This window comes from Coregonus clupeaformis, chromosome 17 (assembly GCF_020615455.1).
Source record: "Coregonus clupeaformis isolate EN_2021a chromosome 17, ASM2061545v1, whole genome shotgun sequence".
Taxonomy (NCBI): Eukaryota; Metazoa; Chordata; class Actinopteri; order Salmoniformes; family Salmonidae; genus Coregonus; species Coregonus clupeaformis.
In genome coordinates this window covers 32,941,440-32,956,168 of record NC_059208.1, presented here as the reverse complement: position 1 = coordinate 32,956,168, position 14,729 = coordinate 32,941,440, and the positions used below count along the sequence as shown (strand labels likewise).

At 41.4% G+C, this 14,729-nt stretch overlaps 1 protein-coding gene across 2 annotated transcripts in view; it reads left to right on the top strand.

Moving 5' to 3' along the window:
* The window catches only part of LOC121586268 (probable phospholipid-transporting ATPase IIB), a 75,326-nt gene that overhangs the window by 7,179 nt on the left and 53,418 nt on the right, over positions 1–14,729 (top strand). For both annotated transcript variants that reach the window (XM_041902837.1, XM_041902836.1), the window contains exons 2-11: positions 385–558; positions 2,818–2,968; positions 4,212–4,325; positions 4,496–4,604; positions 5,679–5,737; positions 6,015–6,066; positions 8,071–8,165; positions 9,601–9,681; positions 10,679–10,754; positions 11,978–12,054. In XM_041902837.1, coding sequence (XP_041758771.1) covers positions 385–558; positions 2,818–2,968; positions 4,212–4,325; positions 4,496–4,604; positions 5,679–5,737; positions 6,015–6,066; positions 8,071–8,165; positions 9,601–9,681; positions 10,679–10,754; positions 11,978–12,054 — 988 coding nt within the window. The remainder of the gene's footprint in view (positions 1–384; positions 559–2,817; positions 2,969–4,211; positions 4,326–4,495; positions 4,605–5,678; positions 5,738–6,014; positions 6,067–8,070; positions 8,166–9,600; positions 9,682–10,678; positions 10,755–11,977; positions 12,055–14,729) is intronic.

Below are 14,729 nucleotides of genomic sequence, written 5' to 3'. Positions count from 1 at the left end.
GCTCAACGAGATGGGTGGGGCTAAAGCTTAAGAGGGTGTGAACAATGCTAAATGGGTGTAGACAAAGTAGAGCTCTTCACTAGGTACCAAAACATTCAAAGGACATTTTCTCAAAAGTGAGATTACAAGTTTATCAACTTTCAAAGCAGAATTACTTTCCCATTGTTCCCTTAAATGCAGTGTATGATATACGATTTTGTAGCTCTGTGTCTCTGCTTTTATCCAATGGAAAAAAACACAATTTCAAATTTTGCTACATAAGACCGAAACAAGGCCGTCGGTCACATATGTTCACTGCAAGTTTGTTAGTATCTGTGCCTGCTTGGCATTAACTTGTACCTAGCTGTATTATTTACAGTAAAGCCTATTGTTTTTCCTTTCCAGGTATTCTTTAGAAGATGAACCCTCTAACTTGGACGAGATGCCCCTGATGATGTCTGAGGAAGGTTTTGAGAACGATGAGAGTGATTACCACACCCTACCTCGGGCCAGGGTTAACCAGAGACAGAGAGGTCTGGGGTGGTTCCTCATGGGGGGCTGGAAGATCCTCTGTGGCAGGTAGGCTGGAAGTGGAACCACTAACTGTTGGGCTGCATCCCGGTTCTCCACTCGTCTCCTGAAGTGTGCACTTGCACACTCCCCGTCAAAGATTTAACAATGGTGGAAACTTCCTCTAGCTAATGCTTACACAAATCCAATGCTTTTAAATCCATGTCGGGAATGTGCAAGTGCACACTTTGGGAGGAGGGCTCTCGAAAGGGTTTTGTTTTTTCATCAACCAACCAATGGCTTTATTGAAAGATGAGCTATAATATATGGTAATGTAGTTTTAGGGATTTCAGTTCAAACCATTGAAAGATTTGCATTCCCTGCCCCAAAGTGTGTGTCTATGTGTGTTGGGGAAGAAGGGAGGGGGTATTATTGGTATATTTGTATTGTATGCCAGAGAGCCTCAGTTTGGAGTTCCAACGCACTGGTAGCTGTGCATGAAGTGAACAGAGGGGATGTTTTTGGTTGAGTTCCTCGATGCGCACCACCAGTCCCAAAATACTTTGAGGTCAAACAATACGATGCGGCTTATCTAGCTAATGATTTATTTGACAGGTTTTGTCCTCTAGTAAAATACCATTTACAATGTGTTAGAGTGAAATATTTATCAGCACTAACACCAATAAAATGTAATAAGGTTTGTAAACAAATGGAAGAGGGATATTTTAATGCTAAACAAATAACTTTTAGCAATGTTTATGTATGAATTTGATAGAATATTACGTTTTCAGTGTCGTTTGGTTATCAGTGGTGCACCTCCAGCCCAAAACGGCGTATTGATCTTTTCCCTAATGAACAAATCGGATTTTTCACAGCTGACCAGTTTGATGCTTTCCAGTAATTTTATGTATGTTTAGCTGAGGATTATAAAACACAAATAATTCACGCAGAATAACCCCTGTTTATTCAAATGTCCTATTATTTAAATAGTATTCATTTGAGCAAATAATCTCACTTATGAATCTGGACGGTGACATGTAGAGAGGGGTTACATAGAAGCCAACACAAACACATCTCTTTTTCAAAGTTGATTTATGTTGTTTTGCGTTTTGCCAACGCGCTTAAAGAGTGTAAATGCCAAGGCAATCAGCATGACAGTGTACACTACCATGAGGCCAGACTTTCTCCTCTTTCCTCTAGTGCTAGAGTTTAGGGCATAGGCCTAGTCAGATCAAACTGAATATAGACCCATACGTGTTAGCTATCCCTACCACTAGCTAGTTGTCTAAGGACAAGCAATGCGATTATGACTCAGCCATTATGAAGTAGCCATTACGAATGTCAAATGTGTTTACAGAGACTGTACTGAAACAGATATCGTCGCCTCTTTGCAACCTCTTGTAGACTCAGATGCATGGGAAATGGCTAATCTCTGGATGTTACCGCTGCCACTCAGCCACCTCTGGCAAATTTTCACAAAGAAACTTGTAGAGTAGACAATCTCTGCAATTATTACAGTATGTCCTAAAGATTTATTCCATATGTCTGGCTCTTGAGTGGGACTTGACTGGTCTCTTCAGCTGGCAATGAAGTCTGGCTGCCGTAACATTCACATGGGAATCCGCACTGGAGTGCTCCTAACCGTTTCAGTTAATTTAAAGTGCTAAAAGAGCTTTGTTATAAATTGTGTCAAAGCAACCCGGTAGATCTAACAGTGACATGGCCCAGGATTTAATTAGCAGGCTGGACCACCACAGTGTTTCTCCTCAGCGATGCTATGAACGATGAGAGACCTAGCCTGCTCTGGGAGAATGTGAATGTGTACTCGAATCTGTACTAGTCTCTACTATTCAACAATCTCATGATCATTGTGTAAAGTAACCGTTCCATAGTTAGAGATTTCTTTACATTGTATAATCTACCTGTAAACATTACACAACTTCCTTTGGTAGCTCACCTGACCTGTTTTATTTCCATAGCAGCGACGCCACACTTCAGACCTTTACAAAGTCCGTCATGCTGTCTGAACAAAACGTGTTTAGTGTTAGGCTATTTATTTAGGTTTTTCTGTTTAATTGAAGATAACCATGAAAGCAATATCCATGTTTGGGATGTATGTACCGGTACTTATACTCCAATTATGTTTCTTAAGATGTTATTCTTTCTCCTTTGGTTTGGATTACCTGGCTGGAACACCTTTTTTCCCCTTCTGTTCTTGGACTACTACTCACTGGAAATAAGGGATTCTCGTGACAACATCACCTGTGACTTGTTTTTCACGGTACATTTCTTTGTGATGATGACGACGTCCTTCATTCTGTCCCTCAGCTGCTGTGACTGCTTGGCTCGTACGTGTCGGAGGAAGAAGGAGCTGAAAGCCCGGACAGTGTGGCTGGGCCACCCGGAGAAGTGTGAGGAGAAGTACCCCAAGAACGCCATCAAAAACCAGAAGTACAACTTCTTCACCTTTGTGCCTGGGGTGAGTTTACACACAGTGCTGTATGTTAGCTTATCTATCAGGATGCTCTTTAGACTTATATGAAATGTGTCGTGCTAAAGGACAAAAGAAAAATGTATTACAAAGTTATATTAGATGTGTCATGTACCAATGTATAATAGTTCGGGGTGCATACAATTCCAACATATATTTAGAAAAATGTATAGAACATGCTGTGAAGAAATTGCTGTCACGAATTGGGTTAACACTCACTATAAGGTGTAATGTTAGGTTTCCAACATATTTTTACAGTGAAGAAAAAGCTTAAGATCAATCAAAGCTCATGATTAAAAACCAAATGGCTTCATGATGAAGAGACTGGTCTTCTGCCAGGGTGATAAAATGTCAACTGTCTCTCAGAAACATAGATATTCTCATCCATATTGAGCCAAACCCTCTGCTTTTCTCCTACACTTTGAATTATTAAATGGTTTAGCAGTGTGCTTCATCCTAAAGGGCAAGGAGTTCATTAACTATTGAGCGTCATTCATTGATCCCATTGGCTCTAATAATCTGGGACTGGAAGCAGGCGCTCATCATTGTGATCATTACTCAAAATTTGAATTTGGCTATCTGAACTAGTGGGATCCATATGGCAACCTATTTGAAAGCAGATATTTCCTGCATCTCAAATCTGAACTCACTCTGCTAAAGAAGTTCAGACTCCCCACAGAAGTATCACCCACAAGTTGATAGTGTCTGTAAAGTGTGGTCGATTCACCACACCTGGGACTCTTGTGTGACACTTGTTCCAGGTGTGTGTCGTGTGTGCCATCTGATACATCTACTCTTGCAATTTCCCCTTGAAATATCTTCCATTTGAAACAAACGCTGATCTAGACAAACACAATATAGTATTATCAAGACAATGAGCACCTTACTTAGGCCCAGTTATTGAACCTGTTGCTCTGCTTCGTAGATTATTCTGTCAGACTCAGGACGTGCCCATCTCTGCCATTGGGAACACTCTGTGACTCTGCAAAGTGAAATCTCAATGTAATTAAATAGAGAACGAAAAAACACACTCTTTCCTTCCATCCCTAATCAGGTTAATGTGGAACAAGTAAGAGCAGAGCTGTTGTATCTTTTTCCACTTCGATGTGTAACCCATCCGGTGTGCTATGACTGTTAGCTGCATTCTTTCTTCAGTGCAGATCGTTTCACCTTGCTGCTAGTTTATTCACTCATCATGCTGAATCACTATCTCTTTTCTTATTCTTCTCAGGTTCTCTACCAGCAGTTCAAGTTCTTCCTGAACCTGTACTTTCTAGTGGTGGCCTGCTCCCAGTTTGTGCCAGCCCTAAAAATAGGGTACTTGTACACCTACTGGGCACCTCTGGTAAATGTGTTTTTCACTTTTCAGTATTAGTGTGAATGCTTTGTATAGGCTAACCTTTATGTTTTTGAACACAAAAACTGACATTGTCCCAGTCCTAAAACTGACATTACATCCTGTCAGTACTTATGTGTGGTAAATGTCAACTGTGTGTTTTTATTTCTGCCACCCAGGGCTTTGTGATGGCTGTTACAATGGTACGTGAGGCCGTGGACGAGGTCCGACGGTACCAGAGGGACAAGGAGATGAACTCCCAGCTCTACAGCAAGCTCACAGTGCGAGGTTCATAACAAAACATGTTTCCTCCTTCTCTGTATGGATAAAAATACCACTGTAACTGTTATGGAAATGGCTATTCCTCTGCTCACAATTGATTGGTCACATGATGCTGAAGGATATTGTAGTTGTACTTAAGCTTGCCCCATGCAATTAAGGAACAACACTCACAGGGATCTGCACTGTAACGAATGTCATTCTTCTTGCTGTAATTGCATTGATTTCTTTTCCAATTTCCAAGACTGTATTATCTAAGATCTCCCAGTTGTGTGTGTGTGTGTGAGGAAATCCTCTAGTGTGATATCCATGACACTGGAGAGGGATGTGTGTGTTTGTCTAGTGTGTGTGTCTAGTGCAGGGATGGGCAACTTGGGTGGGGGCCGCAAAAAAAAACCCCGCAGCTCATCATGAGGGCCCACAGGGGCTCGTGGGTTCGAAATTGCACCTTGTGTTCTATTATTCTAACTCTTAACAGAGTTTCCCCCAAAAAAAATCCCCCCCCAAAAATGAATTAATACATTTTTCGTTTTTTTCATTGGTCCGCGGTCCCACAAAAGGAATGCGGGTCACCAGTTGCCCTTCCCTGGTCTAGTGTGTGTCGTGTCTGTCTAGTGTGTGTGTGTGTCTCTGTGTGTGTGTCGTGTCTGTCTAGTGTGTGTGTGTGTGTATCTTGTGTGTGTCTGTCTAGTGTGTTGGAGAGAGACGAAAGAGGGTATTGAATGGATATAACTGAGAGTGACCTGGTGTGCCCATGTTTTTGTCTATGCTTCAGACCAGGGATCAAAACAGAAGGGTATTACATTTGCATGGGCAAGGTAATCAATCTCTTGGAAATTGAAGGAGCGAGAAGAAGAGTGATAGAAAAACAGGGTTGTGGTTTTAAGAGTCAGCATCATTTTCAAGGACCAAAGATCAATACATGCATTTTATTTCACCACTGTTTAAACATTCATAGTGTGTCTTATGAGGTAGTCAATCTACAGTCAATGTGTCTGTAAAGAAACCACTTTAGAGATTGCTTTCTCTTTTTCTGTCTATTTACAGACATTTCTGATCTTGGTTCTGTTATTTTTCTCTCAGGTAAAGTTCAAGTGAAGAGTTCTGACATACAAGTTGGAGACCTCATCATAGTTGAAAAGGTGAGTCTCTTATAGCTCTTGTGAGCAATGTTGTAATCCTGTAAATTCGCTTTGTGTTTGAGTATCATATGGCCCTGAGTGATTCATATGACTAGATCACTGTAACTGCCTGGTCAAGGAAGTGACCTTGTTCAATTATTCAGGAATATCCCAGGACTACTGTTATTGCGCTCGCTAACATTTTGACACCCATACTAAGCTCACTTAGTGGCCTTAGTTGTCTAGCTAATTCTCACCTCATCTTTTTCAGTTTTTATCTCATAATGTTTTGTTGCAGAACCAAAGGATCCCTGCAGATATGATATTTCTAAGGACATCAGAGAAGACTGGTGAGTTGTAGGGGCTCAAAGTGTCTGTAACATGGAATAAACACAACATTCCCAAAGCACAACCAAATATCATCTGTGTAATTATACTGAACCAAAATATTAACTCAACATGCAACAATTTCAACGATTTTACTGAGTTACAGTTCATATAAGGAAATCAGTCAATTTAAATAAATAAATTAGGCTCTAATGAATTGATTTTACATGACTGGGCAAGGGCGCACCCACTGGGGAGCCAGGCCCAGCCAATCAGAATTAGTTTTCCCCACAAAAGGGCTTTATTACAGACAGAAATACTCATCAGTTTCATCAGCTGTCTGGGTGGCTGGTCTCAGATGATCCCGCAGGTGAAGAAGCCGGATGTGGAGGTCCTGGGCTGGCGTGGTTACACGTGACCTGCGGTTGTGAGGCCGGTTGGACGTACTGCCAAATTCTCTAAAACGACGTAGGAGGTGGCTTATGGTAGAGAAATTAACATTCAATTCTCTGGCAACAGCTCTGGTGGACATTCCTGCAGTCAGCGTGCCAAATGCACGCTCCCTCAACTTGAGACATCTGTGACATTGTTTTGTGACAAAACTGCACATTTTAGAGTGGCCTTTTATTGTCCCCAGCACAAGGTGCACCTATGTAATGATCAGGCTGTTTAATCAGCTTTTTGATATGCCACACCTGTCAGGTGGATGGATTATCTTGGCAATGGAGAAAAGTAAAGTTGAGTTTCGTACCGCTTTTACTAGAAAAAAGTACTGTACATTGAATAAAGAGTTAAACATTCAGATATCGGATTTGAGAATGATAACATGTGAAAATTAATTATTTACATTTATGATAGTGATAAAATGTATTTGATATAAACACGTTCCAATTTCCAAAGCATTAGATATTCAAATACAGGACTGCCAAAGCCTGTCCTCACAGAATTAAATAATCCTCTCCTGTCACATTCTAGTGAAGTAACAGGATTTAGCCTAGGTCTGGCTCTCTGGCCAAAAAACACAGATAATGATTTATCATAGATTTAGGGACTGTCTGCTGTGACCTATACATGTCTAATGAAAAACCCTGCCCACGAAAGTACAGTATTAATCAAGATCTAACTATTTTGCATTTACAAGCAACAGAACAGGCATTTCCACCTTTTGAGTAGAAGTAAAAAAAAAAAAAAAAAAAACTCATCAACCTGTGATTTTACTATAGATACAGAACTTAATGCATGAGTGAATTGAGCCTTCTGCCTGACGATAAGGGACAGTGTTGAGCTCAGTGTGGTATTACTGACTTCTCTCATCAGAGGCCTCTGTGTCCTCTACCATGAGCTGATTGGCTAGGGAATGTAAACGATATCCCAGACTCCTCCAGTGACTGATGATTTAAATATCAATTAATCAATGGTCCCATCAGATCTCGGGCTCCTGTCTGAGAGGTATCAGGAGAAATAAATGCTCTGTACATAATTTCCATCGATCTCCTATGTGCCAATATGCCCTCGCAGGGAGCAATGATGTCTTTATGCGCTCACAACATCTCAGTGGTGTTATGTGAGCAGAGTCATCATAGCAGCCGGGGGGTAAGGAGACATGAATCATCCTCAGCGATATGTTTTCCATCATGCTTAGCCCCTTAGGCCCATTTAAAACTGCCCTTTAGCCTCTCTGTCAAATAGCCGTCCTCTTCCATCAGTTTCATATGGAATATTACCTCAGATCCATACAGTTCATGACCTCTAAGCATTTATTGGGCTCTTGTGGACGGCTAAGTGGCTTTCTCATAGCTCTATATCGTGCAGTGCACACATGTTGAAAGCAGGCATACTGTAGTGGTTTGACCATTAGAACATTAATACTTTCAGACTAAGAACTGATATTTATGTTGAACGTATACATTTTCTTTCACTGTACTACATTTCTTTCATATTTGAGGTACTAACTAAACCCAAACGTCTCTGATTACACTAAATTATTTTTTATGAGGGATGAAAAGCATACCTACTTGTTTTTCTAGGTTCATGTTTCATCAGGACGGACCAATTAGATGGAGAGACAGACTGGAAGTTGAAAGTTGCTGTTGTTTGCACACAAAGACTACCTGCTCTGGGGGTATGTACATGCCCTGTTCTCAGTATGTGACTATTATAACTGAGACATTTCATTATATTCAGTGATTATATTATGTTAACTATTTTGTGTTATTAAAAACGTTATCGTCAGTATTAGGTTGTCTTTAATGTAGCCATTGAAACCTTATCCCCATGACAGCCAGAACACCCTAGAACACAGTAGCTTCTTTCTCTAGGATGAGATGATGCTAAATAGATTTATGTTTGTTTTTCTGTCACTACTTACTTAATGTGACCACAGAATTCCAGTTTCAGCAAGTCAACTGGATGAATGCATTACCATATAAAGGTTTCCAGTCGATGGGGGATGGCAATCATCGTAGTGTTACTTTTTACCCCAATTTATAATTATGTTAAACCCATCCTTCCTACTTACTGTAACAGGAGGATTTATAGAAGGCTGTGAGGTCATTGTAACAAGCATTTGAAAAAGATCCATACAGTTGTTAACCAATGCATATTCTGTCAATTTGAATAGGTCTATTGAGCTGCTTGGCTCTATTTTATTAGTTATATGCCCCATGTGTTATGATTTAATTATCTTTATACAGGGATAACAATTCACCCTTGACCTGACAGCGATGTATGTCTTTCCTGTCTTATCAATAACACTTGAGAGTGAATTGAATTTGTTGGACAGAGGGGAAAAACAACATCATTCAGTATCGCTATTTGACCAGATTACTAATCGAGGTTACAAATCCTAACTTCAGATACACTTTTCTCATAAAACTCTCTTGTTCACATAAGCACATTATTTATTTGAACGTTTGAGTCGGAACCCCGTCCTTTTCCTTTTTCATTTCCCATCTTGATGAGACATTTAGTCTATGTGGGAAGATACTTGCTGCAACCGTGTCTCAGAAAGTGACATAATTCTGCCTCTATTGTGTCTGGCTGTATTTAATCAGTAGGAGGCATTTACTGGCAACAGCTCTCCACTGGGGCTGAGTAAGATCATCTTTCCCTCCCTGCCATGTTCTCTCCCTGAAAGCACTATGTGAGCGTAACTGTGGGGACCCGGTGCATAGAGGCAGCCTGGGCCGCAGTTAGATCGGCGACAGGTCACACAACTGAAATGGAGCTTGATACAGTTTTTAAGGGGGTTGGGATAATAGAAGAGAGTAAGGGAGTGTCTGTACTGTATGTGTGTTTGCGGTTATGCATTTTTTTCAAGTTTGGGGTTGTTTTTACTGTCACACACACACACACTTATTTTCGCTGACACGATAATTTCATCCTTTTAAAGCAGGTGTTATCTTTGGCGAACATCACAGGTTTCTTCAACACCTGACCTGTGGTGCCCTTTGATACTCTCTCTCTGGGAGAGTTAGGAAGGCTTTGTCTGAAGTATGAAGTGAAAGATTTACTCAAGAGTACTTTATTCAGGTCTGTCATTTCTCCCCCTCTCTCAGGACCTCTTTTCCATCAATGCTTATGTCTATGCCCAGAAGCCTCAGCTGGACATCCACAGTTTCGAGGGAAACTTCACAAGGGTAAGTGGCTCACTGACATCACACTGTCAAACAAATGTGAAAGGTACATGACATGAACACAAAAAGAGGATCAACATCACAAAGTGATATTCCACGTTGACAAATGGTAACAATAAAGAATAGTGTGAGCAGTATCTCCAGGAGGCATGGTGCTGAGTGCTGACATCACAGGCAGGTCCTCCCTGCTCTCCTCCATCCGTCCTCTCAGTGATATTTTATTTATTAATAGCAGATTAGTGCAGACCCCAGGGAGAGTAGAGCCCCAACACAGAGGGGCTTTGTGTATCGCCTTCACTCTTGGCCACACACCAGGCTTAGTGAGCGAGCACTTCCTCTGCTCATTCATCCTCCGCTCTGCTCCGTGGCCTTCCTTTGCATAACGTGTGCTTTTAGTCCCAGCCGTTCCCACAGACCCCCTTCAACTAAACGTACCTATTTATGAGGCTTCCCTTTCCTTCCTCGAGACGGATATGAAGCTTTGTGTCTTTCTGTGTTCCCTACTTCTACATTCAGTGGTCAGACTCTGAGAACGATGTGGAAAATTATGTCAATGTCAGAGCGGTCAAGCATTCAGCCAAACTGCCATTTATTTTTCATGCACCTCTTCCCATGTTTTAGTGAATTGACAGGATGTGGGCGCTTGGGTATCATAATTATCATATCAGGCATGCAATTTGAGCTGAAACCGGAGCCCCTACCTCGGCACTCCTCCTGACTCAAGCTGTTTTCATCCGGAGCCCCCCCCCCCCCGGGTGCTCTTTTAAAGTAGCCTCTTTCCCCACTATCGCCACAAAGTATCGGTAAGGGAGAAGACATACAGTATGTAGCTCGGACCCATGGTAGCAGGTGCTTGTGGAAATGAATGGTACTGAATGTCTTTCTGGTATTCTGGCTGCACCCTCTTAAGGATGGGTGGTCAGGTATTACCCTATAAAGTAACCTTTTTCTTCTTGAATGTTGAGTAAAGATATAAAGATTTTGGAATTCTCCCCTGTAGGAAGACGGTGACCCACAAATCCATGAGAGTTTGAGTATTGACCACACCCTTTGGGCCAGCACTATTGTGGCATCTGGTAAGTAAAAAAAAAAACGTCTCAACTGTGTGGTTTATGAAATGTTTACTGTCAAAGGCCAAGATAGGTCAACTCTTAATTTTCATTTTACATCCAAAGTTTGCAATTAAGCTTGATGTAGACATTTCTAATGTGTAGTTGTTTATGACTTTGGATCACATTCCCCAGCCAACCCAATTACTTTTTGTAGTGAGAGACAATGATGTGGAAGTGGGAGATTTAAATACATGTTAAATGTGTGAGCTTACAGTATATAACTTTCTCCTACCTCAGTCAGCTAAGCTTAATTCACCACAGCACAGTTGTCTCAGTAGAAAGTGTTTGACACTTTCTCAGTCATCTTCTCCACACCATTGATCTGCGGTTTCCCTCTCTCCCTTGGCCTGACCTTGAACACACAAACACACATCCCCTTAATCGCCCCGACCCTCCCTTTACACACACACTGCCTAACTTAGACCTCTGACATCATTCCTGCAAGGCTTTGTCATTGTCCAACACAAAACTCTCCTTGGCTTTCATCAGAAGGACACTCTATAGTCTTTGGTCTTTGCCTGGGACTGGTAAAGCACTCCTCAGATGATCACTGTTTTGCTCTATTAGGTGTGAGAAGTCAAGTTGTGAGAAGTTCTTCACATATTTAGATGAAAACTCATCTACATGTTGTGCCAAAACCATTTGTCACATTTCTGCCCTTTTATACTCAGTCAAGGTGATGATTCATTACATTTGATTTGTTTCCTCACCGAATGTTCTCTCCTCACCTAATCTTTCCCTGTTTATTTCTGTCTACCCTTTTTCTCACCCAGTCGTTCCCTCTCTCTCTCTCTCTCCCTCTTAGCCTTTATAGTTGGGGGATTGCATGGGCTGTATTTAAGTTTATTAGTGGCCTTGCTCTCCCATTAAGCTCATTTAATATTAATGGCACATTCGTCTTCTGTAATAAGGGTGCTTTAATGAATCGACAAATAAAGATGGTGGAGTATCGATTGGCTTCCATAGGAATGGTCCGGCCAGGGCCCAGGAGCCTAGCACATTAAACCTCTGTCTGTTGGGCTGAGCGGCTACAAGCATAGAGCATAGCAGCCACCGCCGCTCCCTCCGCTCTGCATCATTTTTGAGTTGCTTCTCATTACAGTCCGTTTTACTTGACAAAGATGAGTCTGAAATGTGTGTGGTCCAGTTAATGATCAGCATTACTTTCCTGTCTCTCTGTTTGACAGGCACAGTGATAGGGGTGGTGATCTACACAGGAAAAGAGACCAGGAGTGTACTGAACACGTCCTCCCCCAAGAATAAGGTGAATGTTTTTGGTGTACAGGCAGAAAGAAGTTGGAGATTTGTGTGTGTTTTAATGTGCTTTTGTGTAAGAGACTTGTTAGTAGTGGGAAAATATATGAACACAGAACCCATAACATTACACCAAATATAACCCATATATTTTATTTCAAGGGATACTTTGGGGTTTTGGCAATGAGGCTCTTAAACTACTTCCCCAGAGTGAGATGAGCTCATGGATACCATTTTTATGCGTCTCTTCATGCATTTTGAAGGAAGTTGCTAACTAGCGCTAGCACAATGACTGGACGTCTATGGGTGTCTGCTAGCATGCTAGTAGATACCCATAGACTTCCAGTCATTGTGCTAGCGCTAGTTAGCACTTGCTCTTGAAACTACCTCGAACTTCCTTCATACTAGACACGGAGACATAAAAATGGTATCCACGTGTTCATCTGCCAAAATCCCGAAGTATCCCTTTAAGGCTCCCTTTTATTATAGCTGTACAGTAAGTAACTACAGAAAAACTGAAATGTTGTCATACAATTTATAAAAATTCAGTGGTGACAGATTTGTAAGGTACGCCAGCGTATAAGCCAAAAAAGTTTCAAGCCCCACACAGCATTGAGAACCCCACAACTCCTCTCTCCGTTCCCTTCCTCTAATCAGTAATCAATCACTATGGAGAGCGTTCTTTTTTTTTTACCTTGACTTTCTATATAAAGTTGGACCTGTCAATTCTAAAGGTCACCCCCATGCTAATTAACCTGGAGGGAAATTAACCAACCCAGGATTTAAATTACATTTTCAGCACAAAGTTAATCCTGCAGAATCCCCATTGAGCGTTTTTTTCTCTGCAGAACGAGGAGATTAATGAAAATGTGTTTCTAAATATAAGATTTCAAACCCAAGATCTTCAGATTAGATGGATGCGGGTCAACTGATAGAGGGCTATCGATTAGATCCCACTGTCTGGCAATGTTTTGACATCAGTAGAAGGAAGATTATCTCTGGCATGCACTGATATGTTTACAGAGTTCTTACCTAAAAGATTTTTGCCACAACCACACTCTTCTGTGTTAAAACCTTTTTGTTAGTTGACACTCTCCTCACTATGGACATTTTTTGACACAAGTTACTTTTAATAAGATCGCTGATGTTGCCGGTCGAACAGCAAGGGCCAGTGTTTTGTGTAAGCTCCGCGGCTGAGAGGAATTCAATATTTCAAGGAGATGTCAGAAGTGCCAATATGGAGACTGAGATTGGGGAGAAAGTCGATACAGTGCGGCTAAAGTCACGAGAAGGTTTTTGCCTCATAATCTGTTGTGACACAAGCCAGCACAATTATTGCGCTTAATCTCAGTGACAGGACATCAGGTGTAGCTTCACTCTTTAACTTGATGTTGTTATACAGACAACATTCTGTGATGTGAGACATTTCCCCAACATCTATTCCTCATTGAACCCCTGCACTTATTATTTCCACTGGTGCCTCACAGAGCACGTTGGCAGTTACTAGAATGAATAGCATGATAAACAAAAAGATCTGAAATACTTTCTCTGTTTTGTCTTTTTCTCTTTCTTTTAAGCACAATCATGTGGAATGTTACTCAATATACTACCTGCTTCTTTTTGCCATGGTCTTAGTGTTAGGATACTTTGGCTTTCGCTCAATGAATATGCATGTCTCAAGGCAGTAATTCATTATCAAATTTCACACAAACACAAAAAATACAAGCCGCGCAGCCAGATTAAATAATCCCTTTCACTTTTAATGGGTTTGGGATGAATGGAGTAAAATATGCACTTTTATTCATTGATAGCATCTTTAGGTTGAGGTAATTGAGTCCTTTTTTCCCCCTGACTGAATGAATAATGACTTCATCTGATCTTCAGCGAGCCTCAGAAAATTTTGGTTGGTCCATTGTTCAGGCAAAAGGGTATCCTTTGCTTTTCAGGCATTAAACTGTGTCCTCTGTCTTAATTTTTCTTCATTTTAATCTACCCAAACCCCCTATTTTTCTCAATAGCTCAAGCATGAACCATGTAGTGAGGCACTGGGGTGGGGAGGATATTTCTACCCCCCTCTACAGCGGGGGTTTAACTACAGCAGATAAGTCAGTCACTGGTCTCTCAGTGCTCTCAGTTCTCTGGGGAATGGGGCTGGTAGGGGCTTAGCAGCACTGGAATTCACCTGCTTTATATACACCCCCCAGTCTCCTCCTCCCCCCCTTTTCAATCCAAGTTCCTTTATTTAGAGGGCGATGTTATGGTTTGCTGTTTTTGTTAGCGTGGTGCGGAGATGAAAGACCTCTGTGTTCGGTGCTTTGCTGCGAGCCCTGCCAGAGAGGGGAAGGGCACTTCTTTTTTTGACATCATTTTCCCACATGCTCCATTGGCTGAGCAATGCACTCGAGAAATAAAAGAAAACTTGGGACCTTTTGAAGGAAAAGCCATTTCAATATGGGAACTTTCTCTTTTTTGGCTCCTTTTTACCTGTTTTTGTGGTATTCAAGGAGGTTTGTGACAACAATGCAGTTTATGGTTTACCAGGAAGTGCCACCAACAAACTTATCTCTGCCCAACAACACAGTTTGCATGATAAAAGACTGCAGTGGAGACTTTCGCCTGATTATTCCCGTGTTTTTCACCCTTGACATAATAAGGTTGAGGAACTCATTATTATGCTAGGAGGGG